General features: G+C 45.5%; 3 protein-coding genes across 3 annotated transcripts; all 3 read left to right on the forward strand.

The window, feature by feature from the left end:
• Positions 1-527: 527 nt before the first annotated feature.
• On the forward strand, positions 528-17,084 carry LOC306794033 (tripartite motif-containing protein 16-like; the record flags this gene model as incomplete). The annotated part of the gene is made up of 2 exons (XM_079291895.1): positions 528-831; positions 14,966-17,084. 2 exons carry the CDS (start codon positions 528-530, stop codon positions 16,420-16,422), a joined length of 1,761 nt encoding a protein of 586 aa, XP_079148021.1. The 3' UTR covers positions 16,423-17,084.
• Positions 5,561-13,915, forward strand: LOC306794277 (deleted in lung and esophageal cancer protein 1-like; the record flags this gene model as incomplete). Its single annotated transcript, XM_079292318.1, has 32 exons — positions 5,561-5,572; positions 5,663-5,681; positions 5,772-5,873; positions 5,979-6,115; positions 6,205-6,297; positions 6,480-6,570; positions 6,679-6,841; positions 7,233-7,401; positions 7,530-7,606; positions 7,769-7,931; positions 8,032-8,128; positions 8,274-8,404; positions 8,545-8,706; positions 8,787-8,917; positions 9,047-9,197; positions 9,445-9,561; positions 9,707-9,828; positions 9,933-10,121; positions 10,213-10,280; positions 10,374-10,525; positions 10,680-10,795; positions 10,890-10,960; positions 11,201-11,421; positions 11,572-11,730; positions 11,828-11,950; positions 12,064-12,158; positions 12,306-12,390; positions 12,531-12,728; positions 12,828-12,989; positions 13,122-13,272; positions 13,486-13,603; positions 13,696-13,915. The coding sequence occupies 32 exons, from the start codon at positions 5,561-5,563 to the stop codon at positions 13,808-13,810; spliced, it is 3,960 nt and encodes a 1,319-aa protein (XP_079148444.1). The 3' UTR covers positions 13,811-13,915.
• Positions 17,085-17,340: 256 nt separating the features above from the next.
• On the forward strand, positions 17,341-27,998 carry LOC306794322 (deleted in lung and esophageal cancer protein 1-like; the record flags this gene model as incomplete). Its single annotated transcript, XM_079292358.1, has 31 exons — positions 17,341-17,470; positions 19,884-19,985; positions 20,091-20,227; positions 20,317-20,409; positions 20,592-20,682; positions 20,791-20,953; positions 21,331-21,499; positions 21,628-21,704; positions 21,861-22,023; positions 22,124-22,220; positions 22,366-22,496; positions 22,637-22,798; positions 22,879-23,009; positions 23,139-23,289; positions 23,537-23,653; positions 23,799-23,920; positions 24,025-24,213; positions 24,305-24,372; positions 24,466-24,617; positions 24,762-24,877; positions 24,972-25,042; positions 25,283-25,503; positions 25,654-25,812; positions 25,910-26,032; positions 26,146-26,240; positions 26,388-26,472; positions 26,613-26,810; positions 26,910-27,071; positions 27,204-27,354; positions 27,569-27,686; positions 27,779-27,998. The coding sequence occupies 31 exons, from the start codon at positions 17,341-17,343 to the stop codon at positions 27,891-27,893; spliced, it is 4,059 nt and encodes a 1,352-aa protein (XP_079148484.1). The 3' UTR covers positions 27,894-27,998.

Here is a 27,998-nt window from a genome sequence, read left to right on the forward strand (position 1 = left end):
GCAAGTATATATGAGAGAAAGGTATTATACGACAATTTAAATGTTTCATATTAGTTTCATTTGATCACTCTTTTGTCAGCTGTTTTTAAGCAGTAAAAGAACACTGAACAGAATTAGTCCTTTGATGGCTTCATGTTTGTCTATAACTCGTCCTCTGAGGAGACAAGAAATATTTCACAACGACAGAAATGAAACGTTTTCTAAAGTGGAGCAGGTTTTAACCGAGACTCTGCTTGTGAATGAGGAAGCAAAGTTCACATTCACAGCGCTGCTCCTCTTCCTGGAATGAAGCACAGCTTGATCAGCCCTCCTTCTTCCTCCTGCTCTCAAACACAGCCCACATGTTTCCTTGTTCCCTCCCCTTCAGATCTACAGTTTTAAAGATGGGTGTAACCAACATGGTGGTGCAGCGATAGAGCGGACAGCCTCCATTCACTGAACAAACACATGTTGTTCAGATCTGAAGTCAAAGCAGAGTCGCTTCTAGTGAAACGAAACTCAGACAGTCGTCGTCACTGAGAGGTGAAATGGCGCAGAAAGGAGTTCAGCTGGATCGGGAAGCCTTCTCTTGTTCCATCTGTCTGGATCTACTGAAGGATCCGGTGACTATTCCCTGTGGACACAGCTACTGCATGAACTGTATTAAAACACACTGGGATGTAGAGGATGTGAAGAAACTCCACAGCTGCCCTCAGTGTAGGCAGACCTTCACACCGAGGCCTCTCCTGCTGAAAAACACCATGTTAGCAGTTTTAGTGGAGGAGCTGAAGAAGACTGGACTGCAAGCTGCTCCTGCTGATCACTGCTATGCTGGACCTGAAGATGTGTCCTGTGATGTCTGCACTGGGAGGAAACGGAAAGCCATCAAGTCCTGTCTGGTCTGTCTGGTCTCTTATTGTGAGAAACACCTCCAGCGTCATTATGATGTAGCTCAATTAAAGAAACACAAGCTGGTGGACCCCTCCAAGAAGCTCCAGGAGAACATCTGCTCTCGTCACGATGAGGTGATGAAGATGTTCTGCCGTACTGATCAGCAGTGTATCTGTTACCTCTGCTCTGTGGATGAACACAAAGGCCACGACACAGTCTCAGCTGCAGCAGAAAGGACTGAGAGGCAGAGAGAGCTGGAGGTGAGTCGACTAAACATCCAGCAGAGAATCCAGGACAGAGAGAAAGACGTGAAGCTGCTTCAGCAGGAGGTGGAGGCCGTCAATCGCTCCGCCGACGAAGCGGTGAAGGACAGCGAGAAGATCTTCACCAAGCTGATCCGTCTCATGGAGAAAAGAAGCTCCGATGTGAAGCAGCAGGTCAGATCCCAGCAGAAAAGTGAAGTGAGTCGAGTCAAAGAGCTTCAGGAGAAGCTGGAGCAGGAGATCTCTGAGCTGAAGAGGAGAGACGCTGAGCTGAAGCTGCTCTCACACACAGAGGATCACAACCAGTTTCTACACAACTACCCCTCACTGCCACCACTCAGAGAAGCTACAGACTCGTCCGCCATCCACATCCGTCCTCTGAGCTACTTTGAGGACGTGACGGCGGCTGTGTCAGAAGTCAGAGATAAACTACAGGACGTTCTGAGAGACAAGTGGACAAACGTCTCACTGGCAGTGACTGAAGTGGACGTTTTACTGTCTCCTTCACAAGCAGAGCCCAAGACCAGAGCTGAGTTCTTAAGATATTCAAGTGAAATCACACTGGATCCAAACACAGCATACACACAGCTGTTATTATCTGAGTGGAACAGAAAAGCAACAGTAATGAGAGAACAACAGTCTTATTCTAGTCACCCAGACAGATTCACTTCATGTTCTCAGGTCCTGAGTAGAGAGAGTCTGACTGGACGTTGTTACTGGGAGGTGGAGTGGAGAGGAAGAGGAGTTGATGTAGCAGTCGCATACAAGAATATCAGCAGAACAGGGAGCTGGAATCAATTTGGATTGAATGACAAGTCTTGGGCGTTAGATTGTAACGAAAACAGTTTTACATTTTGGTACAACAATATCCAAACTCCCGTCTCTGGTCCTCAGTCCTCCAGAGTAGGAGTGTACCTGGATCACAGAGCAGGTATTCTGTCTTTCTACAGCGTCTCTGAAACCATGACTCTCCTCCACAGAGTCCAGACCACATTCACTCAGCCTCTCTATGCTGGACTTCTGAGTCATGCTTTAGGAGACACTGCTGAGTTCTGTAAACTAAAATAGACAAAAGTGATTTAAGGAACAGCAAATTCATTTTTGTGTTTTAATCCTGAAACTCATTTTGTCTCCATCATTGTCGCTTCATTGCTGATTTTTCTTCACCTGTCAATCAAACATTGAGGGCGGTCTTTGACGTCTTCTCATTAGTGTAAATGTTTGAGTGTCTTTAGGTGGAGCTCCTTCCTGTGTCTGTTCAGCCATGGAGGCTGTCACTGCTCATGATGATCTCTGTTGACCTGAACTGATATTTCTCTTCATGAAAATGTAAACTGCTCTGAGGTTTAAATGTTTGATAAATATAAATGTATTGATGTATTTGTTAGTTGTCGTTTCTCTTCCACTGCACGGCTCTTAAAGAGAGAAATCACCAGAGCTTCTTTATCAAAGAGATTTAGTTCTCAGCACTCTTTGTAAAGATTTCTTTAAGTGAAATTATGTTTATTTTCTATAACAGATTAAATGTTGTTCTTGTTGTTTTCTTAATCGTTATACAAATCAGGTACTATGATGTGTTATATCACTAATTATTATAATCATAATCAATCAGTAAATCATGCATTATTCTCTTTTACAGAACTGAGATTCGGGTCAAACAAATAGATTGTGAGGATGAAGTGAATGTGTTCATGAAATCATTGAACAAGAGTCACTGAACAGACTTTACTGATGGGATGTGAATAAACTGAAGGTTTAAATGATGAATAAAGTATTTCTTGATTCAAGAACGAACAAAGTATTTTCTTCTTGTCTTATTGACAGGGTTTCATAAAAAGCTGATGGAGCAGATGTGAAACAAATCCACATTATATTTCGGTTTTGCTGTGGAGCTCACCTGACTGGCCAAGGCCTCATTTTTTTTCCAGCAAGTCGATATCAGCCACAGGGGAAATAGATTTTCTCCAGAAGACCCTTTTCGCTGAGATGAAAAAATGCAGCCACAAGGACAAACAAAAGTATGTGAACTGTGCTTTCCGCAGACACATCTTGTTCAAGTGCTACTTGGTTAGTGAAGGCTGGTTCAGTACCCACGAGGGGAAACTCCCAGCACGACGTGACCCCCGGGATCGGCAGTAAAAAAGCTTTGAGTGCAGACCTGCAACTCGTCTGCAACCCTCGCCTGCCAACAGTATTTATTTCTTAGTATGTAAAATCAGTTTGACTGCTTTTCATAAAACTGGCCGCAAAGGCATCCTGCAAATCTCTCTGAAAAATTCTCCAAAGTGATGCTCCAAAAGCCACAAGAAACACACACACACACACACACACACACACACACACACACACACACACACACACACACACACACTCACACCCACACACACACACACACTGCCTGTTGTTGTTTATAATAGCTGCCCGTGGTGTTCATCTAGCACAGTTCAGTGGTACAGTAATCTACAAGTCCTAAGAGAGATGCAAATGTCCAATTGATATTCATTGCACTGAAGCAGTCTTACAGATCATGTCGGATCACAATAAAACAGTGCCGTGGAGAGCTAATCTGAAGAGAGCGATGCTGCGGTCGAGGTCAGTGGAGCATTTGTTGTTCTGATTGTCTGGTCTAAAATGCCAAAAAGTGGAGACAAGGACTGCCCGGGTTTACATTTTGATTTTGGTCTCTTTTCCAGCTTGAAATGTCATGGTTCTGTCTGACAAGAGCACAACACACGGCTGAGATGAGTTACAATACACTGCTGCATGGTCTGTTTCATTAACACTGGCCATCAGTCTGCCGCTCGTGTTGACGTGCTTGCTGATTTAACACAACATGCTGTCCCCGCTGTCAGAAAAATAAATCACACGGGCTCCCAGTTGTGTCCACATTTTACAGATGTTTACAGATAAACAGGCAAGATCCAAGTTCCTAATAACTCCTGCAGACACAATAAAGGGAGGAACTTTTGGTTAATGGGGACGAGGATTGAGTCATTAGTGCACCATTTGTCTTTATTTGTTTTTTCGACTTAATAAACTGTTCCTCTGACCCAGAGGAGCACTCGAATCCTGAGAAAGTGCTGCCACACACACACTGTAGGTGAACTCATCGGGTGACAGTCGACATCTGCAAGTGCTGTCGCCACTTTACTTTTCTTTTTTTAAATCCTCTTTTAACTGTCAAACTGTCCTCAAGCCATCAATAGCTCTGGCATGATGGTTACTGCGTTGCACTCTTTTCGACAAGACTGTGAAAACACATACTGTAACTGCACATTTATTATTCTTTATTTTGGATTATTATTTATTCAAGGAAAAAATATGTATTGTGTTATTTGGGTCATTTTTTCTATATTTTTACTATAAGTATATCTAATTATAATTACATATATGTATATGTATTCTTAGGGATTAAGTGTATGAGGTTTTCCGGTGGTGTTTGTGTTAGTACAGAATAAAAAATGAAACCGGCCTATTTGCAGCAGTCGCTGTACTTGCTCCAGGTGTCCACGGGGTGGCGCTGCGCCCTCCACTTTGACGCCGCTGTCTCGTAAACGCACCACCGGAGAGCGTCACCACTTCCTGGAGCTCACGTTGTTGCTGACATCAGAGGCGCAGCTCCAGAAGGAAAAAAAACTCAGCTCCTCTCTCTAGTGCGCGTGGAGACAAGCGAAGAGCAGGGTGAAAAAAAAAAGAAAACTTTCCTCTGGAACACATCAACCATTTACAGCGCATTCCTCTCTGTAAACACAGCTCTGGATCATGCACGCGGGGAGAAGAGGAGGTCTTTCTGCCTGAACACAGCGTGTATTTGTAATTCGTCAGTACTGAGCGCAGTTTCCGGATATCAGTCCACTGTTTTGGGGGTGAAGATTTGCTCTGCATCTCGCTGGGATTTTTCCGCTCTTCCTGACGTTCAATCTGTGATAATTTACACTCGCCAGTTAGTTCATCCTCATTCATCCTGCAGCCACAACTACAACATGGAGACACATTGGTAACAAGGTAAACAGTCCAGTCTACATTATGTCGCGACTTGTTTTGTGAGATCACTGCTTTTACACTGTTATTTCCTGTTTATGGCAAATGAAATGCCAATACAATGAACTAGAAGTGCAGATTTTAAAGTTGGTCATTTGTAGTTTAAATCACCATTAAAACACAAACATGCAGTCTGTTTACTGACAGCAAACTTAATTAATAGGACTTCATGCAATTGCTTCATGTATTTCATGGCAAGTATTTCTTCAGTAAATGTTAATTTGGATAAGTAGAGAGGCCCATAATCAGACCCATATTTGTTGATAAATTCACATTTTGTTGCTAGAATAACTGTTTTGCATTTGATAATGAGTGGCTGTTTTCACCCTCTTTTCACATGGTCTTAATCAAGTGCTGTGCTTCACGTATCATCAGTAAAGTTTGAAATGTCTGGAGTTGTGAGTGATTTCTGGAAAGTAGTTGTCATCTTGTGCTTGTCGACTCATTCATGTTCTGTGGCCTTTTCTTCTCTGCTGTCACTCTTCCAGACCTCTGTGACTCACAGTGGTCAGTTAAGATGGTGTTTTCCTTGAAAGGAGATAATCCACCGCTCTGAAAAGTCCTTCACATGTTCCATTTTGTCGCGCTTCGCTCCAGACTCCTTGGGGGACTATGAGGACTACATAGCGGTGGAGACCCTTGCTGGACACCGATTTTGGGTGCCCATCGCAGCCAGAAGACCCCCTCCAATACTCACACGTGAGTCTCATAAGAATCTACCAACCTACCGTTGTTGTTGTAATGCTCATGAGTGTACTTTAATCGGTCGTGCACTGTTGATATTTACCCCTAATTATTGTGCAGTACCAAGAGTTCTGGACTGTGGTTGTTGTCTGATCGGAGGGGTGAAATTTGTTGAGTTCTTGTGCAAAAATATAAGCTTCAGCGCCGGGACCTTTTGCATCATCCCCAAGAACCAGTGGCCAGCCTCGAACCTCAGGGTGAAAATCAATCTGACACATTATCTAAGATACAGGAACTGTTCTACATCCGACATTTATAAAAAGGTTTTTTCTTTTTCTTTATATAGTCTGTGGCAAGAACGTACTTTTCTGAGCAGCCACCCTTTGCAGTCAGCCCGTCTCTTTTTGCGCTGCAGCCAGGAGAGGCCACTGTAGTGGAGGTGAGTGTGTTATGGAGGTAAATGGGAAAAAATGCAGATGCAATGCGTCATAGGCCTCTCAGGTTAGAAGCAGCAGGTTTCACTTCTCTGCAGCTGAACACAGTTAGTTTGAATTTAAATTCAGTCCTATAAATTCTCAGTGTGCTTCAAATAATAGTGTGTGTGTGTGTGTGGGTTTGCAGGTGGTGTTCTTCCCCACTACTGCTGAGAGGAGCTGTCAGGTGTTCACTGTTGTGTGTGACAACTGCCAGGTGAAAGACATTTCCATTGAAGGTGAATCTTTTCAGTGATCAGAAAACTAGTAAAACGTGACTTTGAATTTGTCCATTGTAAGGTCCAAGTCGATTTGTCCATTGTCTGTATAATGTGTGAGTTCCCCAGGTGAGGGCCAGCTGATTGCACTTGAGCTTGCATCTGTATCTGGGAAGAAGGAGCCTCCTGTGGTGGGAGAGGTGCGTGACCTCACTGCAGAGCACTTTGTCCGTTTCGGCCCGTGTAACCCTCACTCTGTGCAGCAGAAACAACTCATCATTAGAAACAACGTGTAAGCCTCACCCTCTCATTTATCATCGCTACGAAGCATGAAATAGAACAGTTGATGTCATGTCTCTTCACAAGTACAAACAACACGTGTGCTCTTTGTGGCCAGAGGATAACGTAGTAAGAAGGGAGACCTCTTAAATTGGAGCACTGGGATTCAAGCCCCTAGTGTTGGCAGGATTTAACAGAGTAATTGTGTCCTCGAGTGAGAAACTTAAGTGCTGATTAACTACGAGACCCAGGCCTGCAGCTCCGTCGCTGACCCTGCACAGCGGCACAAGTAGAAGAAGAGTTTCCCTTTGGGGATCATTACATATCACATTAAATCTCTCTCTCTCTCTCTCTCTCTCTCTCTCGCTCTCTCGCTCTCTCTCTCTCTCTCTCTGGGGCTGAAGCCACTTGGAGCTGCCATTCCACTGGCAGATCATGAAGCCAAACCTGCAGCCATTCCTTCCAGGGGAAACCCACCAGGCCACAGACGATGCTTTCCATGTCAGCCCCCGAACTGGAGTTCTACCCCCCTGCCAGGATCAAGAGTTTCTATTCACCTTCTGCCCTAAAGAAGTACAAAGGACTCCAAATACACAACAGAAAACAATATTTTTATAACACAGTATGTCTTACATTATGAGTCTCCTGTTTGGAAGCTACACGCTGATACTTAATTCATGTGATGTTTGTGTTTTCTTAAGTTGAAGGATTGCCACAGTGTCTGTCACTTAGTCCTGAGGGATGTTCCCCATCTGCCACCAGAGCCCACTGACGAAGGGTAAAGCTCCTGTGACTCTCTGTGCACTGTGGTAGAAGTGTGTGTAAAAGTAACACCCCAACACGACACATCCAAAGAACTGAGATCACACGGCAAGTTCAGCACACTTCATCGAACAAAGTATTGGATCGTGTGTGTGTGTGTGTGTGTGTGTACATCTAGTGTCCTTCAGCCCGTGCGCACTGGGTCCAAGGTAGGCGATGTCATAGTCATGGAGATAGAGCTCAAGGGATCCACAGAGCCGTACCAGGTCCTACTGGAGCCCTATGCTGTCGTTATCCCCGGAGAGATCTTTATTTGCTCGAACACCCGCAGGCATTTCAAGGTTATATTCATTTCCTTATGTTACCTATACATGACAGATATTAGATTTCTACCACAATTACAGTTATCCATGGTTGTGTCTGTGTCTTGTGTGTTTTTAGATGTGGAACCACAGCAAAACCCGCATCTTTTTTCAATGGGAGAGAATGAGCAGCGGCAGCCACATCATTGAAGTAGCGCCCTCTGCTGGTAGCATAGGTGTGTCACACAGTACAATGGAGAATAACACAGAAATAATCCTCCTTTTAACTAGGTTCACTTGTACATGATGAATTGTGAACACCATTTCATGTAGTTGATGTATTAGTTCAGTGTTGATTGATCTGTCCTTTTGTGGGTCAAGAGGAAAACGAGTGTTTCGATTTCGACCTGATTTTGAGTGGAGGGAAACCGGAGAAGGTTGTGACCAGTCTGGTTTGCCACATAGAGCACCGCCACGAGCCCGTCACTTTGGCCGTGGAAGTCTGTTTTAAGGTAAGAATGAATCTTAACACCGTCACAAAATGGCTAAAATCTTTCTATTCCACAAATCTAATGTGTTGCTGTGATATTCCGAGGGTATAGTTTATCTTTGAGCTGTGACCTCTTTATGTGCATCGTTTGACTTCGGCCAGGGTCCCATAGTGACCCTCGGTGTGCCCAGTGTGGAGTTTGGGCTCATGAAGCTCGGGGAGCAGGCACAGACCACTCTGCTCTTCACTAACATTACCCATCTGGAGGCTTCCTGGACACTGGAGGAGAGGCCCAACAGTCAGCAGGACCGCCAGGACACACAGGTGCTGCACACTGGACAATAACACAGCAAAACATTTCTGATAAAAACAACATTAAATCGATATGAATCTGTGTTGCTTAGATATCGGTGGACCCACGCAGAGGTGTGCTGCCCCCCTTGGCCTCTTGCAGTGTAGATGTGCTATTTAGTCCCCATTTCTGCCAGCGATATGAAACAGAGCTGGAGTTGACAGTGGAGAATGGAACGGGATGGTAATGATGCTCAGCTGAGATAAAATAACCGCTGTACTGAATGAAAGGAAGGTCCGTGCAGATAATGATGTCACTCAGCGGTCCGTCCCGCTGATAACAAGCAACACTACCTGTGTGTGTTTGTTGCAGTCACTTGTCGGTGCGAGCGCATGTGCAGTCTCCACGGGTGTGTCTGCTGAACTGCCAGCTGCTCTTCTCTGAACTCTACATTGGAGTTCCTGCCGAGGCAACCGTGACTCTCTTCAACCAGACCCTGCTGCCTTCACACTTCGGCTGGATGGTACGCTGGCGTCGCTTCATTTGACCACCACTTCATTTACTGTGAGAAGAATGAACGATGCAATGAATGCTGCCATCGTGTGAGTCGCCCCTGGTCCGTTTGAATGATTGAGGTGCTTCATCTGTATCGTATGTAAGGCTGTTGGTATACATATGATCTTAGTTTTTTTATTTCTCATATGTCAAATTAAGATGTCTTTCATGACAATTAATACTCGGTGATCTGAGTTTTACGTTTCCCCCACCAGGCTCCGCTCCAGGGTAAACAGGCTGAACTGTGTACAGCCAGTTTTGACCCCTCTTCTGGCACTCTGGGACCGAATGCCAGTTTGGAGATCACGGTTCGTTTCATCTCCCACACAGCTGTAAGTACCAAAGATATTAAAGTCCCAGTGAAACTAAAGTTAGAGCGTAATTAGCTCCTCTACTGTGACCTATTCCCCAGTGACACGGTACAGTTACAACTGGTATATAAATCCTTATCCTTCATATATTTGTCTCTTTGTCCAGCTGGATCTCACTGAGGTAGCTGCTCTCTGTGAGGTCCAGGGGATGAGCTCTCCTCTTGTTGTTGGCATCATGGCTTCCAAAACCAAGAAACTCAGTGTGTCCTACTCACTGCCCAGTGTCTGGTAGTAACCTTGGCTTAAAGTCTATTATCTAACCACCATGGTAGCTTCACTAACTCCATCGCATAAGTGTTTGTTAAGTCACGCTCGCTTTTCTTTGCCTTTAGCTCTCCTCCAGATGACGAGAGCCCCTCGGCACTGTTGCTTGACTTCCGTGATGACGTCGTTTTGAGCAGAGCCGTTACGAAGCAGTTATTGATAACCAATCAAACTGCCATCCCTGCCCCTTTTATCATAGAGGCGGATTATTTCACCTGCTGCCATGCCTCAAAGCCAAAGAAGCAGTCAGAGAGAAGGTAAGGGGAGCTAGCTCACCAACCTGAATAATGGATCACAGAATGACTTTGCTGTACTGCAGATGTGACGCGCGCTGCATTTTAATCGCAGATTGACATATGTCAAGAAGCCGCTTGACTCTGTTCAAGCTCAGAAAGCAGAAGAAAAAGCCCTCAAGGGTGAGCTTAACTTTTCATTCGTGCGCACAGCACACACACTTTTCAAATCAAGCAGATTGAGCGCACACTCCAACTTCCCGTATCTCTCGGCAGAGTGTGTGAGCAGCCTGCTGGCTCATGGGAAAGGAGCAGCTTTCTTTGTCCTGCCAGACTCTGGGACGCTGGGACCTTTTGAGACGCAGACTGTGGACGTCACTGCCTACACGGACATGTGGGGCGAATACAGAGATCAGCTCATATGCAAAGTACGATGCCATGCAATGGGGTGTAACAGATATTTAAGGATTAGAACTTACTTTTTACTGTAAGAGTAAGATTTTTCAAAGAGACCTGTTGATTTTGTTGCAGACTGATGAATAATGTTGAAATCTAATCCCCCCCCCCCCCCCCCCCCCGTAGGTGGGGGACCTCGAGCCCACGCTCATTCCCGTGCAGATGACGGTGACTGGCTGCCCACTCTACTTCCAAATGATGGGCCCACGCCCAGACAACCAGAACCAGGGACCAATAACACAGTCTGTTCTCCTGTCCTGTCCTTCTCTCCCATTAAAACACACTCATGATGGCATTACATCTATATCAGTTTGACATTCCTGCTTGCACCATCAGGTTTGGCACTCGTGTATCTGGAGGGGACACGGTGTCTCGTTGTTTTCGCATCAACAATCCCACCATGTTTGGTAAGGGAAAGTGTGGAGAGTGGCTGGTTACGAATACCCATAATGCTCCACATGTTTTCTTCAGAGCCAACAACTGTAAAGCGTTCCTGAGCTACACCAATGTCTCCACTTGGTTTGTTTGTGTGTTAGTCTGACTCCTGCTATAGCAGCATGTCTTTTTTTATGTGTAGTCTCCTGTGACCTCTCTGACTCTGACTGACTACTTCAATAAAGTTATCTCATTTAAATCTTTGCCACCAGATATTCGCGTGGACTGGGAAACATACAACATAGATCAGAATGACCATAAACTGGTGGATGTTGTGGTGGCGTATGGAGACGCCTTTCCAGTTAAAGATGCTGACGGCAACGAGGCGTTAAGTGGAGCATTAGGGATTTCTGGTGGGAACGTTCAAACAGCCTGGGAAAGAAATACGACCCGAGGTTCTGAGGGGACGAGTTCCTCCCTCCGTAGCATGACCGTGAGTCCATTTTACGTCGCAACACGGATACGTGAACATAAACTTTAATGACTTTTATGACGATGCCTCTGGGAAATTATTGTGGCTACGATGCCAGTGAGTGAACCCACATTTCATTGGCTCAAAGCGGCTTCGTCCTATTGATTTCAGAGCGGGGAAGGGGAGGCATGTGTATCCGAGGATGACTGCGAGGAAGAGGAAACATGTCTCGATCCCTCTCCTGCAAAGAAAAAACTCTTCTCTGTTCACATCAGACCTCATGTGGGCAACCTCTCGGATTACCCATACTGCATCACACCCCAGCAAATAGTACGTTGATAAGACTTTAGCTACACATCCATTTTACCACTCTGCTTTTAGCGATATGAATAACGACGTATTATCTTTTTCTGCTGATTATCTCAAGGTGATTCGAGCAAAGAGCAGCAGCACCATCCATGCGTCTTTCACTCCTTTGACTCTTTCCGGGTCAGGTTGTGAGTCCAGATGTGTGGGCCTGGCTCTGGGCTTCATGAGCCTAGACTCCGAGGTGACGGGCGCAACGCGCCAAACAGCGTCTTTCAATTGTAAATCCTGGAAAAGGCACACAGGAGATGACTCTGACGCAACCTAAAGTCCCTTGTTATTGTGTTGTGTTTACAGATGGCTGCCTGTGTCCCGGGTAAAGTTGGAAGAGCTCAGGGTTTGGATTTGGAGCCTGTCAGAATGGATCTACTTGCAGTCGTTAAGCCTGCAGTGTAAGCAATTACAGTCATACCAAGTCCCCAAAATCCCGAATGAATCCAAACTCTGTCTGTGTTTCCTAAATGCAAATGAGCTGAGGTCAGACAAGAGGTGGTCTGATTACATTTCATATCTTCCCCTTTGGCTCCATGTTGCTGCAGGCTGATGGTGCAGATAGAGGAGGACGGGGGGGTGCTGGAGTTTCATGCCTCAGCCGGTGATTTACTGAAGACAACATCCGAGAAGGTCTGTCTGAGAAATCAACAACACTCATCAAAAGTGCTCTGACACACTGAAGTGCATGCATGACGTATTGACCCACCGGTGTTCAGTATTTCAGAGCAGTCATGCTCAGCGGTCGCTTTTCTGGTTGTTTTGCTCCGTAGGTGGTAGTTCGTGAATTTGACACCGAACGGGCCTTTCAGCTGAGAAACAACTCAGAAATGCCTCTACACTTCCGACTGGGGACTCAGCCTCCCTTTAGAGTGCTTAAGCAGCAGCTTCGAGTCCGGACCAGCACCTCCAGTAACCCACCTACTGGTGACAGCCAGTCTCTGGTGCTGCACCCACAACAAAGCATGCAGGTGAGAAGAGGAGAGTCGGTCATGTTCTGGATAATACAAAATGTTCCGTTATCTTGTCATTCTTATCAGTTAGTTGTACTCTTTTGCTGTGAATACCAGGTGAAGGTGGCCTTCCACTGCTCCCTGTCCCTTCTGGATCATGCAGACCAGGCAGGCGAGGAAGTCCCTCCTGGGGTGACGCTGATCCATCGTGCAAGAGAGGAAAGGAAGCTGTGTTTCCAGCAAAACCTCCTGATTCACTACAGCAACAACAGCCTGCAGGTCAGACACTGTCGTGAAGCTCAACGGTAGAAATGCGTGGAAGAGGAGAAACAAACTGATATAACAGAAGTCGTTATGCATGTTTATAGGTAATTGACCTCACAAAGTGAATTTCTTCTCTGCTCTGTGCAGACAGTGCCTCTCTGTGCCCATCTGGAGCTCGTTACAATGCGTCTGTCCAGTGACAGCGTCGACTTTGGGTTCTGCTACGTGGGGCAGACGCAGATAATAGAAGTCATCCTCTACAGACACGGAGCCCACACTGACTGGAAATCAGTTACAGGTGTCGACTGAACTGTCTTCTGTGTTGTTGTCTGTATCGTCGCTCTTACGTTAGCTCTGGGATTTGTTGGGGTCTTCAGTTCATGCACAACTTGACTAAACTGACTGGAATTATGCTTTTTTTTTTTTTTTTACACATACAGTGCTTTGGAATGGCAATTATGATATATAGCTGGTATCTGAGTAAATGGTATCTGTGTGTGTGTGTTTGTAGAGTCAGATGAAGGAGGCTCCCGTGTGTTCAGAGTGACACCAGACTTTTGGTCTCCCAGGTCGAAGGAGCTCCACGTCACCAGCGGCAGCCAGTGTCTCCAGATCAGCTTCACTCCCAGGTAACAAACCACAGACCGCCATCACAATGTCTACACGGGGTTTATGAGAAGCTTATCTAACGTTAGCATTTTGCTACGATTGTGTGTTCTAGTGAGGACAGAGAGTTCAGGGCCATGGTGGTAATCCAGCCCCGTCTGGTGAAGACCCCCCTCACTCTGCAGCTCCAGGGAACAGGATCCTTTGATGAAGTGTACTGGTCGAACTAGAAGTCCCTAAAACATCACAGTCACACAATCGCCACCTGCTCCCCTGAAATCAACTGGTTTATTTGTTCTTTTGTAAGAATGTAAATAAATATGAAGAACAACTTGTCAGGTCTCCATCACTTTATTTACGTATAAACATGCTTTTAATAATAAGTAAACTATGAACTTGTTGGAGGTTTTCTATCAAGATAATGAATTTAATATGATGAGCCCTGATTTACAATAAACCCTCGCTGAATTACAATCACTCAATCTGTATGTTTACATATTAATGTAGGATTTATGCAGTTACAAATGAATGAGTTCTTATGACACATGAAGTGCAATGTCCTCAATCACCTGCTATTATACATGTTACATAGAGGTATTCACACCTAAGGTGCAATAGCATTAGCTAAGTGGCATGCAAGTATATATGAGAGAAAGGTATTATACGACAATTTAAAAGTTTCATATTAGTTTCATTTGATCACTCTTTTGTCAGCTGTTTTTAAGCAGTAAAAGAACACTGAACAGAATTAGTCCTTTGATGGCTTCATGTTTGTCTATAACTCTTCCTCTGAGGAGACAAGAAATATTTCACAACGACAGAAATGAAACGTTTTCTAAAGTGGAGCAGGTTTTAACCGAGACTCTGCTTGTGAATGAGGAAGCAAAGTTCACATTCACAGCGCTGCTCCTCTTCCTGGAATGAAGCACAGCTTGATCAGCCCTCCTTCTTCCTCCTGCTCTCAAACACAGCCCACATGTTTCCTTGTTCCCTCCCCTTCAGATCTACAGTTTTAAAGATGGGTGTAACCAACATGGTGGTGCAGCGACAGAGCTGACAGCCTCCATTCACTGAACAAACACATGTTGTTCAGATCTGAAGTCAAAGCAGAGTCGCTTCTAGTGAAACGAAACTCAGACAGTCGTCGTCACTGAGAGGTGAAATGGCGCAGAAAGGAGTTCAGCTGGATCGGGAAGCCTTCTCTTGTTCCATCTGTCTGGATCTACTGAAGGATCCGGTGGCTACTTCCTGTGGACACAGCTACTGCATGAACTGTATTAAAAGCTTCTGGGACGAAGAGGATGTGAAGAAACTCCACAGCTGCCCTCAGTGCAGGCAGACCTTCACACCGAGGCCTCTCCTGCTGAAAAACACCATGTTAGCAGTTTTAGTGGAGGAGCTGAAGAAGACTGGACTCCAAGCTGCTCCTGCTGATCACTGCTATGCTGGACCTGAAGATGTGTCCTGTGATGTCTGCACTGGGAGGAAACGGAAAGCCATCAAGTCCTGTCTGGTCTGTCTGGTCTCTTATTGTGAGAAACACCTCCAGCCTCATTATGATGTAGCTCAATTAAAGAAACACAAGCTGGTGGACCCCTCCAAGAAGCTCCAGGAGAACATCTGCTCTCGTCACGATGAGGTGATGAAGATGTTCTGCCGTACTGATCAGCAGTGTATCTGTTACCTCTGCTCTGTGGATGAACACAAAGGCCACGACACAGTCACAGCTGCAGCAGAAAGGACTGAGAGGCAGAGAGAGCTGGAGGTGAGTCGACTAAACATCCAGCAGAGAATCCAGGACAGAGAGAAAGACGTGAAGCTGCTCCAGCAGGAGGTGGAGGCCGTCAATCGCTCCGCCGACGAAGCGGTGAAGGACAGCGAGAAGATCTTCACCGAGCTGATCCGTGTCATGGAGAAAAGAAGCTCCGATGTGAAGCAGCAGGTCAGATCCCAGCAGAAAAGTGAAGTGAGTCGAGTCAAAGAGCTTCAGGAGAAGCTGGAGCAGGAGATCTCTGAGCTGAAGAGGAGAGACGCTGAGCTGAAGCTGCTCTCACACACAGAGGATCACAACCAGTTTCTACACAACTACCCCTCACTGCCACCACTCAGAGAAGCTACAGACTCGTCCGCCATCGACATCCGTCCTCTGAGCTACTTTGAGGACGTGACGGCGGCTGTGTCAGAAGTCAGAGATAAACTACAGGACGTTCTGAGAGACAAGTGGACAAACGTCTCACTGGCAGTGACTGAAGTGGACGTTTTACTGTCACCTTCACGAGCAGAGCCCAAGACCAGAGCTGAGTTCTTAAGATATTCAAGTGAAATCACACTGGATCCAAACACAGCACACACACATCTGTTATTATCTGAGGGGAACAGAAAAGCAACATTTATGAGTGAACAACAGTCTTATTCTAGTCACCCAGACAGATTCACTTCATGGTGTCAGGTCCTGAGTAGAGAGAGTCTGACTGGACGTTGTTACTGGGAGGTGGAGTGGAGAGGAAGAGGAGTTGATGTAGCAGTCGCATACAAGAATACCAGCAGAACAGGGAGCTGGGATGAATGTAGATTAGGAACAAATTACAAGTCTTGGGCGTTACGTTGTAACGAAAACAGTTTTATATTTTGGTACAACAATATCCAAACTCCCGTCTCTGGTCCTCGGTCCTCCAGAGTAGGAGTGTACCTGGATCACAGAGCAGGTATTCTGTCTTTCTACAGCGTCTCTGAAACCATGACTCTCCTCCACAGAGTCCAGACCACATTCACTCAGCCTCTCTATGCTGGACTTATGAGTCATGATTTTGGAGACACTGCTGAGTTCTGTAAACTAAAATAGACAAAAGTGATTTAAGGAACAGCAAATTCATTTTTGTGTTTTAATCCTGAAACTCATTTTGTCTCCATCATTGTCGCTTCATTGCTGATTTTTCTTCACCTGTCAATCAAACATTGAGGGCGGTCTTTGACATCTTCTCATTAGTGTAAATGTTTGAGTGTCTTTAGGTGGAGCTCCTTCCTGTGTCTGTTCAGCCATGGAGGCTGTCACTGCTCATGATCATCTCTGTTGACCTGAACTGATATTTCTCTTCATGAAAATGTAAACTGCTCTGAGGTTTAAATGTTTGATAAATATAAATGTATTGATGTATTTGTTAGTTGTCGTTTCTCTTCCACTGCATGGCTCTTAAAGAGAGAAATCACCAGAGCTTCTTTATCAAAGAGATTTAGTTCTCAGCACTCTTTGTAAAGATTTCTTTAAGTGAAATTATGTTTATTTTCTATAACAGATTAAATGTTGTTCTTGTTGTTTTCTTAATCGTTATACAAATCAGGTACTATGATGTGTTATATCACTAATTATTATAATCATAATCAATCAGTAAATCATGCATTATTCTCTTTTACAGAACTGAGATTCGGGTCAAACAAATAGATTGTGAGGATGAAGTGAATGTGTTCATGAAATCATTGAACAAGAGTCACTGAACAGACTTTACTGATGGGATGTGAATAAACTGAAGGTTTACATGATGAATAAAGTATTTCTTGATTCAAGAACGAACAAAGTATTTTCTTCTTGTCTTATTGACAGGGTTTCATAAAAAGCTGATGGAGCAGATGTGAAACAAATCCACATTATATTTCGGTTTTGCTGTGGAGCTCACCTGACTGGCCAAGGCCTCATTGATTTTCCAGCAAGTCGATATCAGCCACAGGGGAAATAGATTTTCTCCAGAAGACCCTTTTCGCTGAGATGAAAAAATGCAGCCACAAGGACAAACAAAAGTATGTGAACTGTGCTTTCCGCAGACACATCTTGTTCAAGTGCTACTTGGATAGTAAAGGCTGGTTCAGTACCCACGAGGGGGAACTCCCAGCACGACGTGACCCCCGGGATCGGCAGTAAAAAAGCTTTGAGTGCAGACCTGCAACTCGTCTGCAACCCTCGCCTGCCAACAGTATTTATTTCTTAGTATGTAAAATCAGTTTGACTGCTTTTCATAAAACTGGCCGCAAAGGCATCCTGCAAATCTCTCTGAAAAATTCTCCAAAGTGATGCTCCAAAAGACACAAGAAACACACCCACGCACGCACACACACACACACACACACACACACACACACACACACTGCCTGTTATTGTTTATAATAGCTGCCCGTGGTGTTCATCCAGCACAGTTCAGTGGTACAGTAATCTACAAGTCCTAAGAGAGATGCAAATGTCCAATTGATATTCATTGCACTGAAGCAGTCTTACAGATCATGTCGGATCACAATAAAACAGTGCCGTGTAGAGCTAATCTGAAGAGAGCGATGCTGCGGTCGAGGTCAGTGGAGCATTTGTTATTCTGATTGTCTGGTCTAAAATGCCAAAAAGAGGAGACAAGGACTGCCCGGGTTTACATTTTGATTTTGGTCTCTTTTCTAGCTTGAAATGTCATGGTTCTGTCTGACAAGAGCACAACACACGGCTGAGATGAGTTACAATACACTGCTGCATGCTGTCCCCGCTGTCAGAAAAATAAATCACACGGGCTCCCAGTTGTGTCCACATTTTACAGATGTTTACAGATAAACAGGCAAGATCCAAGTTCCTAATAACTCCTGCGGACACAATAAAGGGGGAACTTTTGGTTAATGGGGACGAGGATTGAGTCATTAGTGCACCATTTGTCTTTATTTGTTTTTTCGACTTAATAAACTGTTCCTCTGACCCAGAGGAGCACTCGAATCCTGAGAAAGTGCTGCCACACACACACTGTAGGTGAACTCATCGGGTGACAGTCGACATCTGCAAGTGCTGTCGCCACTTTACTTTTCTTTTTTTAAATCCTCTTTTAACTGTCAAACTGTCCTCAAGCCATCAATAGCTCTGGCATGATGGTTACTGCGTTGCACTCTTTTCGACAAGACTGTGAAAACACATACTGTAACTGCACATTTATTATTCTTTATTTTGGATTATTATTTATTCAAGGAAAAAATATGTATTGTGTTATTTGGGTCATTTTTTCTATATTTTTACTATAAGCATATATAATTATAATTACATATATGTATATATATTCTTAGGGATTAAGTGTATGAGGTTTTCCGGTGGTGTTTTTGTTAGTACAGAATAAAAAATGAAACCGGCCTATTTGCAGCAGTCGCTGTACTTGCTCCAGGTGTCCACGGGGTGGCGCTGCGCCCTCCACTTTGACGCCGCTGTCTCGTAAACGCACCACCGGAGAGCGTCACCACTTCCTGGAGCTCACGTTGTTGCTGACATCAGAGGCGCAGCTCCAGGAGGAAAAAAAACTCAGCTCCTCTCTCTAGTGCGCGTGGAGACAAGCGAAGAGCAGGGTGAAAAAAAAAAGAAAACTTTCCTCTGGAACACATCAACCATTTACAGCGCATTCCTCTCTGTAAACACAGCTCTGGATCTTGCACGCGGGGAGAAGAGGAGGTCTTTCTGCCTGAACACAGCGTGTATTTGTAATTCTTCAGTACTGAGCGCAGTTTCCGGATATCAGTCCACTGTTTTGGGGGTGAAGATTTGCTCTGCATCTCGCTGGGATTTTTCCGCTCTTCCTGACGTTCAATCTGTGATAATTTACACTCGCCAGTTAGTTCATCCTCATTCATCCTGCAGCCACAACTACAACATGGAGACACATTGGTAACAAGGTAAACAGTCCAGTCTACATTATGTCGCGACTTGTTTTGTGAGATCACTGCTTTTACACTGTTATTTCCTGTTTATGGCAAATGAAATGCCAATACAATGAACTAGAAGTGCAGATTTTAAAGTTGGTCATTTGTAGTTTAAATCACCATTAAAACACAAACATGCAGTCTGTTTACTGACAGCAAACTTAATGAATAGGACTTCATGCTTCATGTATTTCATGGCAAGTATTTCTTCAGTAAATGTTAATTTGGATAAGTAGAGAGGCCCATAATCAGACCCATATTTGTTGATAAATTCACATTTTGTTGCTAGAATAACTGTTTTGCATTTGATAATGAGTGGCTGTTTTCACCCTCTTTTCACATGGTCTTAATCAAGTGCTGTGCTTCACGTATCATCAGTAAAGTTTGAAATGTCTGGAGTTGTGAGTGATTTCTGGAAAGTAGTTGTCATCTTGTGCTTGTCGACTCATTCATGTTCTGTGGCCTTTTCTTCTCTGCTGTCACTCTTCCAGACCTCTGTGACTCACAGTGGTCAGTTAAGATGGTGTTTTCCTTGAAAGGAGATAATCCACCGCTCTGAAAAGTCCTTCACATGTTCCATTTTGTCGCGCTTCGCTCCAGACTCCTTGGGGGACTATGAGGACTACATAGCGGTGGAGACCCTTGCTGGACACCGATTTTGGGTGCCCATCGCAGCCAGAAGACCCCCTCCAATACTCACACGTGAGTCTCATAAGAATCTACCAACCTACCGTTGTTGTTGTAATGCTCATGAGTGTACTTTAATCGGTCGTGCACTGTTGATATTTCCCCCTAATTATTGTGCAGTACCAAGAGTTCTGGACTGTGGTTGTTGTCTGATCGGAGGGGTGAAATTTGTTGAGTTCTTGTGCAGAAATATAAGCTTCAGCGCCGGGACCTTTTGCATCATCCCCAAGAACCAGTGGCCAGCCTCGAACCTCAGGGTGAAAATCAATCTGACACGTTATCTAAGATACAGGAACTGTTCTACATCCGACATTTATAAAAAGGTTTTTTCTTTTTCTTTATATAGTCTGTGGCAAGAACGTACTTTTCTGAGCAGCCACCCTTTGCAGTCAGCCCGTCTCTTTTTGCGCTGCAGCCAGGAGAGGCCACTGTAGTGGAGGTGAGTGTGTTATGGAGGTAAATGGAAAAAAATGCAGATGCAATGCTTCATAGGCCTCTCAGGTTAGAAGCAGCAGGTTTCACTTCTCTGCAGCTGAACACAGTTAGTTTGAATTTAAATTCAGTCCTATAAATTCTCAGTGTGCTTCAAATAATAGTGTGTGTGTGTGTGTGGGTTTGCAGGTGGTGTTCTTCCCCACTACTGCTGAGAGGAGCTGTCAGGTGTTCACTGTTGTGTGTGACAACTGCCAGGTGAAAGACATTTCCATTGAAGGTGAATCTTTTCAGTGATCAGAAAACTTGTAAAACGTGACTTTGAATTTGTCCATTGTAAGGTCCAAGTCGATTCGTCCATTGTCTGTATAATGTGTGAGTTCCCCAGGTGAGGGCCAGCTGATTGCACTTGAGCTTGCATCTGTATCTGGGAAGAAGGAGCCTCCTGTGGTGGGAGAGGTGCGTGACCTCACTGCAGAGCACTTTGTCCGTTTCGGCCCGTGTAACCCTCACTCTGTGCAGCAGAAACAACTCATCATTAGAAACAACGTGTAAGCCTCACCCTCTCATTTATCATCGCTACGAAGCATGAAATAGAACAGTTGATGTCATGTCTCTTCACAAGTACAAACAACACGTGTGCTCTTTGTGGCCAGAGGATAACGTAGTAAGAAGGGAGACCTCTTAAATTGGAGCACTGGGATTCAAGCCCCTAGTGTTGGCAGGATTTAACAGAGTAATTGTGTCCTCGAGTGAGAAACTTAAGTGCTGATTAACTACGAGACCCAGGCCTGCAGCTCCGTCGCTGACCCTGCACAGCGGCACAAGTAGAAGAAGAGTTTCCCTTTGGGGATCATTACATATCACATTAAATCTCTCTCTCGCTCTCGCTCTCGCTCTCGCTCTCGCTCTCTCTCTGGGGCTGAAGCCACTTGGAGCTGCCATTCCACTGGCAGATCATGAAGCCAAACCTGCAGCCATTCCTTCCAGGGGAAACCCACCAGGCCACAGACGATGCTTTCCATGTCAGCCCCCGAACTGGAGTTCTACCCCCCTGCCAGGATCAAGAGTTTCTATTCACCTTCTGCCCTAAAGAAGTACAAAGGACTCCAAATACACAACAGAAAACAATATTTTTATAACACAGTATGTCTTACATTATGAGTCTCCTGTTTGGAAGCTACACGCTGATACTTAATTCATGTGATGTTTGTGTTTTCTTAAGTTGAAGGATTGCCACAGTGTCTGTCACTTAGTCCTGAGGGATGTTCCCCATCTGCCACCAGAGCCCACTGACGAAGGGTAAAGCTCCTGTGACTCTGTGTGCACTGTGGTAGAAGTGTATGTAAAAGTAACACCCCAACACGACACATCCAAAGAACTGAGATCACACGGCAAGTTCAGCACACTTCATCGAACAAAGTATTGGATCGTGTGTGTGTGTGTGTGTACATCTAGTGTCCTTCAGCCCGTGCGCACTGGGTCCAAGGTAGGCGATGTCATAGTCATGGAGATAGAGCTCAAGGGATCCACAGAGCCGTACCAGGTCCTACTGGAGCCCTATGCTGTCGTTATCCCCGGAGAGATCTTTATTTGCTCGAACACCCGCAGGCATTTCAAGGTTATATTCATTTCCTTATGTTACCTATACATGACAGATATTAGATTTCTACCACAATTACAGTTATCCATGGTTGTGTCTGTGTCTTGTGTGTTTTTAGATGTGGAACCACAGCAAAACCCGCATCTTTTTTCAATGGGAGAGAATGAGCAGCGGCAGCCACATCATTGAAGTAGCGCCCTCTGCTGGTAGCATAGGTGTGTCACACAGTACAATGGAGAATAACACAGAAATAATCCTCCTTTTAACTAGGTTCACTTGTACATGATGAATTGTGAACACCATTTCATGTAGTTGATGTATTAGTTCGTTGTTGATTGATCTGTCCTTTTGTGGGTCAAGAGGAAAACGAGTGTTTCGATTTCGACCTGATTTTGAGTGGAGGGAAACCGGAGAAGGTTGTGACCAGTCTGGTTTGCCACATAGAGCACCGCCACGAGCCCGTCACTTTGGCCGTGGAAGTCTGTTTTAAGGTAAGAATGAATCTTAACACCGTCACAAAATGGCTAAAATCTTTCTATTCCACAAATCTAATGTGTTGCTGTGATATTCCGAGGGTATAGTTTATCTTTGAGCTGTGACCTCTTTATGTGCATCGTTTGACTTCGGCCAGGGTCCCATAGTGACCCTCGGTGTGCCCAGTGTGGAGTTTGGGCTCATGAAGCTCGGGGAGCAGGCACAGACCACTCTGCTCTTCACTAACATTACCCATCTGGAGGCTTCCTGGACACTGGAGGAGAGGCCCAACAGTCAGCAGGACCGCCAGGACACACAGGTGCTGCACACTGGACAATAACACAGCAAAACATTTCTGATAAAAACAACATTAAATCAATATGAATCTCTGTTGCTTAGATCTCGGTGGACCCACGCAGAGGTGTGCTGCCCCCCTTGGCCTCTTGCAGTGTAGATGTGCTATTTAGTCCCCATTTCTGCCAGCGATATGAAACAGAGCTGGAGTTGACAGTGGAGAATGGAACGGGATGGTAATGATGCTCAGCTGAGATAAAATAACCGCTGTACTGAATGAAAGGAAGGTCCGTGCAGATAATGATGTCACTCAGCGGTCCGTCCCGCTGATAACAAGCAACACTACCTGTGTGTGTTTGTTGCAGTCACTTGTCGGTGCGAGCGCATGTGCAGTCTCCACGGGTGTGTCTGCTGAACTGCCAGCTGCTCTTCTCTGAACTCTACATTGGAGTTCCTGCCGAGGCAACCGTGACTCTCTTCAACCAGACCCTGCTGCCTTCACACTTCGGCTGGATGGTACGCTGGCGTCGCTTCATTTGACCACCACTTCATTTACTGTGAGAAGAATGAACGATGCAATGAATGCTGCCATCGTGTGAGTCGCCCCTGGTCCGTTTGAATGATTGCGGTGCTTCATCCGTATCGTATGTAAGGCTGTTGGTATACATATGATCTTGGTTTTTTTATTTCTCATATGTCAAATTAAGATGTCTTTCATGGCAATTAATACTCGGTGATCTGAGTTTTACGTTTCCCCCACCAGGCTCCGCTCCAGGGTAAACAGGCTGAACTGTGTACAGCCAGTTTTGACCCCTCTTCTGGCACTCTGGGACCGAATGCCAGTTTGGAGATCACGGTTCGTTTCATCTCCCACACAGCTGTAAGTACCAAAGACATTAAAGTCCCAGTGAAACTAAAGTTAGAGCGTAATTAGCTCCTCTACTGTGACCTATTCCCCAGTGACACGGTACAGTTACAACTGGTATATAAATCCTTATCCTTCATATATTTGTCTCTTTGTCCAGCTGGATCTCACTGAGGTAGCTGCTCTCTGTGAGGTCCAGGGGATGAGCTCTCCTCTTGTTGTTGGCATCATGGCTTCCAAAACCAAGAAACTCAGTGTGTCCTACTCACTGCCCAGTGTCTGGTAGTAACCTTGGCTTAAAGTCTATTATCTAACCACCATGGTAGCTTCACTAACTCCATCGCATAAGTGTTTGTTAAGTCACGCTCGCTTTTCTTTGCCTTTAGCTCTCCTCCAGATGACGAGAGCCCCTCGGCACTGTTGCTTGACTTCCGTGATGACGTCGTTTTGAGCAGAGCCGTTACGAAGCAGTTATTGATAACCAATCAAACTGCCATCCCTGCCCCTTTTATCATAGAGGCGGATTATTTCACCTGCTGCCATGCCTCAAAGCCAAAGAAGCAGTCAGAGAGAAGGTAAGGGGAGCTAGCTCACCAACCTGAATAATGGATCACAGAATGACTTTGCTGTACTGCAGATGTGACGCGCGCTGCATTTTAATCGCAGATTGACATATGTCAAGAAGCCGCTTGACTCTGTTCAAGCTCAGAAAGCAGAAGAAAAAGCCCTCAAGGGTGAGCTTAACTTTTCATTCGTGCGCACAGCACACACACTTTTCAAATCAAGCAGATTGAGCGCACACTCCAACTTCCCGTATCTCTCGGCAGAGTGTGTGAGCAGCCTGCTGGCTCATGGGAAAGGAGCAGCTTTCTTTGTCCTGCCAGACTCTGGGACGCTGGGACCTTTTGAGACGCAGACTGTGGACGTCACTGCCTACACGGACATGTGGGGCGAATACAGAGATCACCTCATATGCAAAGTACGATGCCATGCAATGGGGTGTAACAGATATTTAAGGATTAGAACTTACTTTTTACTGTAAGAGTACGATTTTTCAAAGAGACCTGTTGATTTTGTTGCAGACTGATGAATAATGTTGAAATATAATCCCGTCCCCCCGTAGGTGGGGGACCTCGAGCCCACGCTCATTCCCGTGCAGATGACGGTGACTGGCTGCCCACTCTACTTCCAAATGATGGGCCCACGCCCAGACAACCAGAACCAGGGACCAATAACACAGTCTGTTCTCCTGTCCTGTCCTTCTCTCCCATTAAAACACACTCATGATGGCATTACATCTATATCAGTTTGACATTCCTGCTTGCACCATCAGGTTTGGCACTCGTGTATCTGGAGGGGACACGGTGTCTCGTTGTTTTCGCATCAACAATCCCACCATGTTTGGTAAGGGAAAGTGTGGAGAGTGGCTGGTTACGAATGCCCATAATGCTCCACATGTTTTCTTCAGAGCCAACAACTGTAAAGCGTTCCTGAGCTACACCAATGTCTCCACTTGGTTTGTTTGTGTGTTAGTCTGACTCCTGCTATAGCAGCATGTCTTTTTTTATGTGTCGTCTCCTGTGACCTCTCTGACTCTGACTGACTACTTCAATAAAGTTATCTCATTTAAATCTTTGCCACCAGATATTCGCATGGACTGGGAAACATACAACATAGATCAGAATGACCATAAACTGGTGGACGTTGTGGTGGCGTATGGAGACGCCTTTCCAGTTAAAGATGCTGACGGCAACGAGGCGTTAAGTGGAGCATTAGGGATTTCTGGTGGGAACGTTCAAACAGCCTGGGAAAGAAATACGACCCGAGGTTCTGAGGGGACGAGTTCCTCCCTCCGTAGCATGACCGTGAGTCCATTTTACGTCGCAACACGGATACGTGAACATAAACTTTAATGACTTTTATGACGATGCCTCTGGGAAATTATTGTGGCTACGATGCCAGTGAGTGAACCCACATTTCATTGGCTCAAAGCGGCTTCGTCCTATTGATTTCAGAGCGGGGAAGGGGAGGCATGTGTATCCGAGGATGACTGCGAGGAAGAGGAAACATGTCTCGATCCCTCTCCTGCAAAGAAAAAACTCTTCACTGTTCACATCAGACCTCATGTGGGCAACCTCTCGGATTACCCATACTGCATCACACCCCAGCAAATAGTACGTTGATAAGACTTTAGCTCCACATCCATTTTACCACTCTGCTTTTAGCGACATGAATAACGACGTATTATCTTTTTCTGCTGATTATCTCAAGGTGATTCGAGCAAAGAGCAGCAGCACCATCCATGCGTCTTTCACTCCTTTGACTCTTTCCGGGTCATGTTGTGAGTCCAGATGTGTGGGCCTGGCTCTGGGCTTCATGAGCCTAGACTCCGAGGTGACGGGCTCAACGCGCCAAACAGCGTCTTTCAATTGTAAATCCTGGAAAAGGCACACAGGAGATGACTCTGACGCAAGCTAAAGTCCCTTGTTATTGTGTTGTGTTTACAGATGGCTGCCTGTGTCCCGGGTAAAGTTGGAAGAGCTCAGGGTTTGGATTTGGAGCCTGTCAGAATGGATCTACTTGCAGTCGTTAAGCCTGCAGTGTAAGCAATTACAGTCATACCAAGTCCCCAAAATCCCGAATGAATCCAAACTCTGTCTGTGTTTCCTAAATGCAAATGAGCTGAGGTCAGACAAGAGGTGGTCTGATTACATTTCATATCTTCCCCTTTGGCTCCATGTTGCTGCAGGCTGATGGTGCAGATAGAGGAGGACGGGGGGGTGCTGGAGTTTCATGCCTCAGCCGGTGATTTACTGAAGACAACATCCGAGAAGGTCTGTCTGAGAAATCAACAACACTCATCAAAAGTGCTCTGACACACTGAAGTGCATGCATGATGTATTGACCCACCGGTGTTCAGTATTTCAGAGCAGTCATGCTCAGCGGTCGCTTTTCTGGTTGTTTTGCTCCGTAGGTGGTAGTTCGTGAATTTGACACCGAACGGGCCTTTCAGCTGAGAAACAACTCAGAAATGCCTCTACACTTCCGACTGGGGACTCAGCCTCCCTTTAGAGTGCTTAAGCAGCAGCTTCGAGTCCGGACCAGCACCTCCAGTAACCCACCTACTGGTGACAGCCAGTCTCTGGTGCTGCACCCACAACAAAGCATGCAGGTGAGAAGAGGAGAGTCGGTCATGTTCTGGATAATACAAAATGTTCCGTTATCTTGTCATTCTTAACAGTTAGTTGTACTCTTTTGCTGTGAATACCAGGTGAAGGTGGCCTTCCACTGCTCCCTGTCCCTTCTGGATCATGCAGACCAGGCAGGCGAGGAAGTCCCTCCTGGGGTGACGCTGATCCATCGTGCAAGAGAGGAAAGGAAGCTGTGTTTCCAGCAAAACCTCCTGATTCACTACAGCAACAACAGCCTGCAGGTCAGACACTGTCGTGAAGCTCAACGGTAGAAATGCGTCAAAGAGGAGAAACAAACTGATATAACAGAAGTCGTTAAGCATGTTTATAGGTAATTGATCTCACAAAGTGAATTCCTTCTCTGCTCTGTGCAGACAGTGCCTCTCTGTGCCCATCTGGAGCTCGTTACAATGCGTCTGTCCAGTGACAGCGTCGACTTTGGGTTCTGCTACGTGGGGCAGACGCAGATAATAGAAGTCATCCTCTACAGACACGGAGCCCACACTGACTGGAAATCAGTTACAGGTGTCGACTGAACTGTCTTCTGTGTTGTTGTCTGTATCGTCGCTCTTACGTTAGCTCTGGGATTTGTTGGGGTCTTCAGTTCATGCACAACTTGACTAAACTGACTGGAATTATGCTTTTCTTGTTTTTTTACACATACAGTGCTTTGGAATGGCAATTATGATATATAGCTGGTATCTGAGTAAATGGTATCTGTGTGTGTGTGTGTTTGTAGAGTCAGATGAAGGAGGCTCCCGTGTGTTCAGAGTGACACCAGACTTTTGGTCTCCCAGGTCGAAGGAGCTCCACGTCACCAGCGGCAGCCAGTGTCTCCAGATCAGCTTCACTCCCAGGTAACAAACCACAGACCGCCATCACAATGTCTACACGGGGTTTATGAGAAGCTTATATAACGTTAGCATTTTGCTACGATTGTGTGTTCTAGTGAGGACAGAGAGTTCAGGGCCATGGTGGTAATCCAGCCCCGTCTGGTGAAGACCCCCCTCACTCTGCAGCTCCAGGGAACAGGATCCTTTGATGAAGTGTACTGGTCGAACTAGAAGTCCCTAAAACATCACAGTCACACAATCGCCACCTGCTCCCCTGAAATCAACTGGTTTATTTGTTCTTTTGTAAGAATGTAAATAAATATGAAGAACAACTTG

This window comes from Melanostigma gelatinosum (genome assembly GCF_949748355.1).
Source record: "Melanostigma gelatinosum genome assembly, chromosome: 20".
NCBI lineage: Eukaryota > Metazoa > Chordata > Actinopteri > Perciformes > Zoarcidae > Melanostigma > Melanostigma gelatinosum.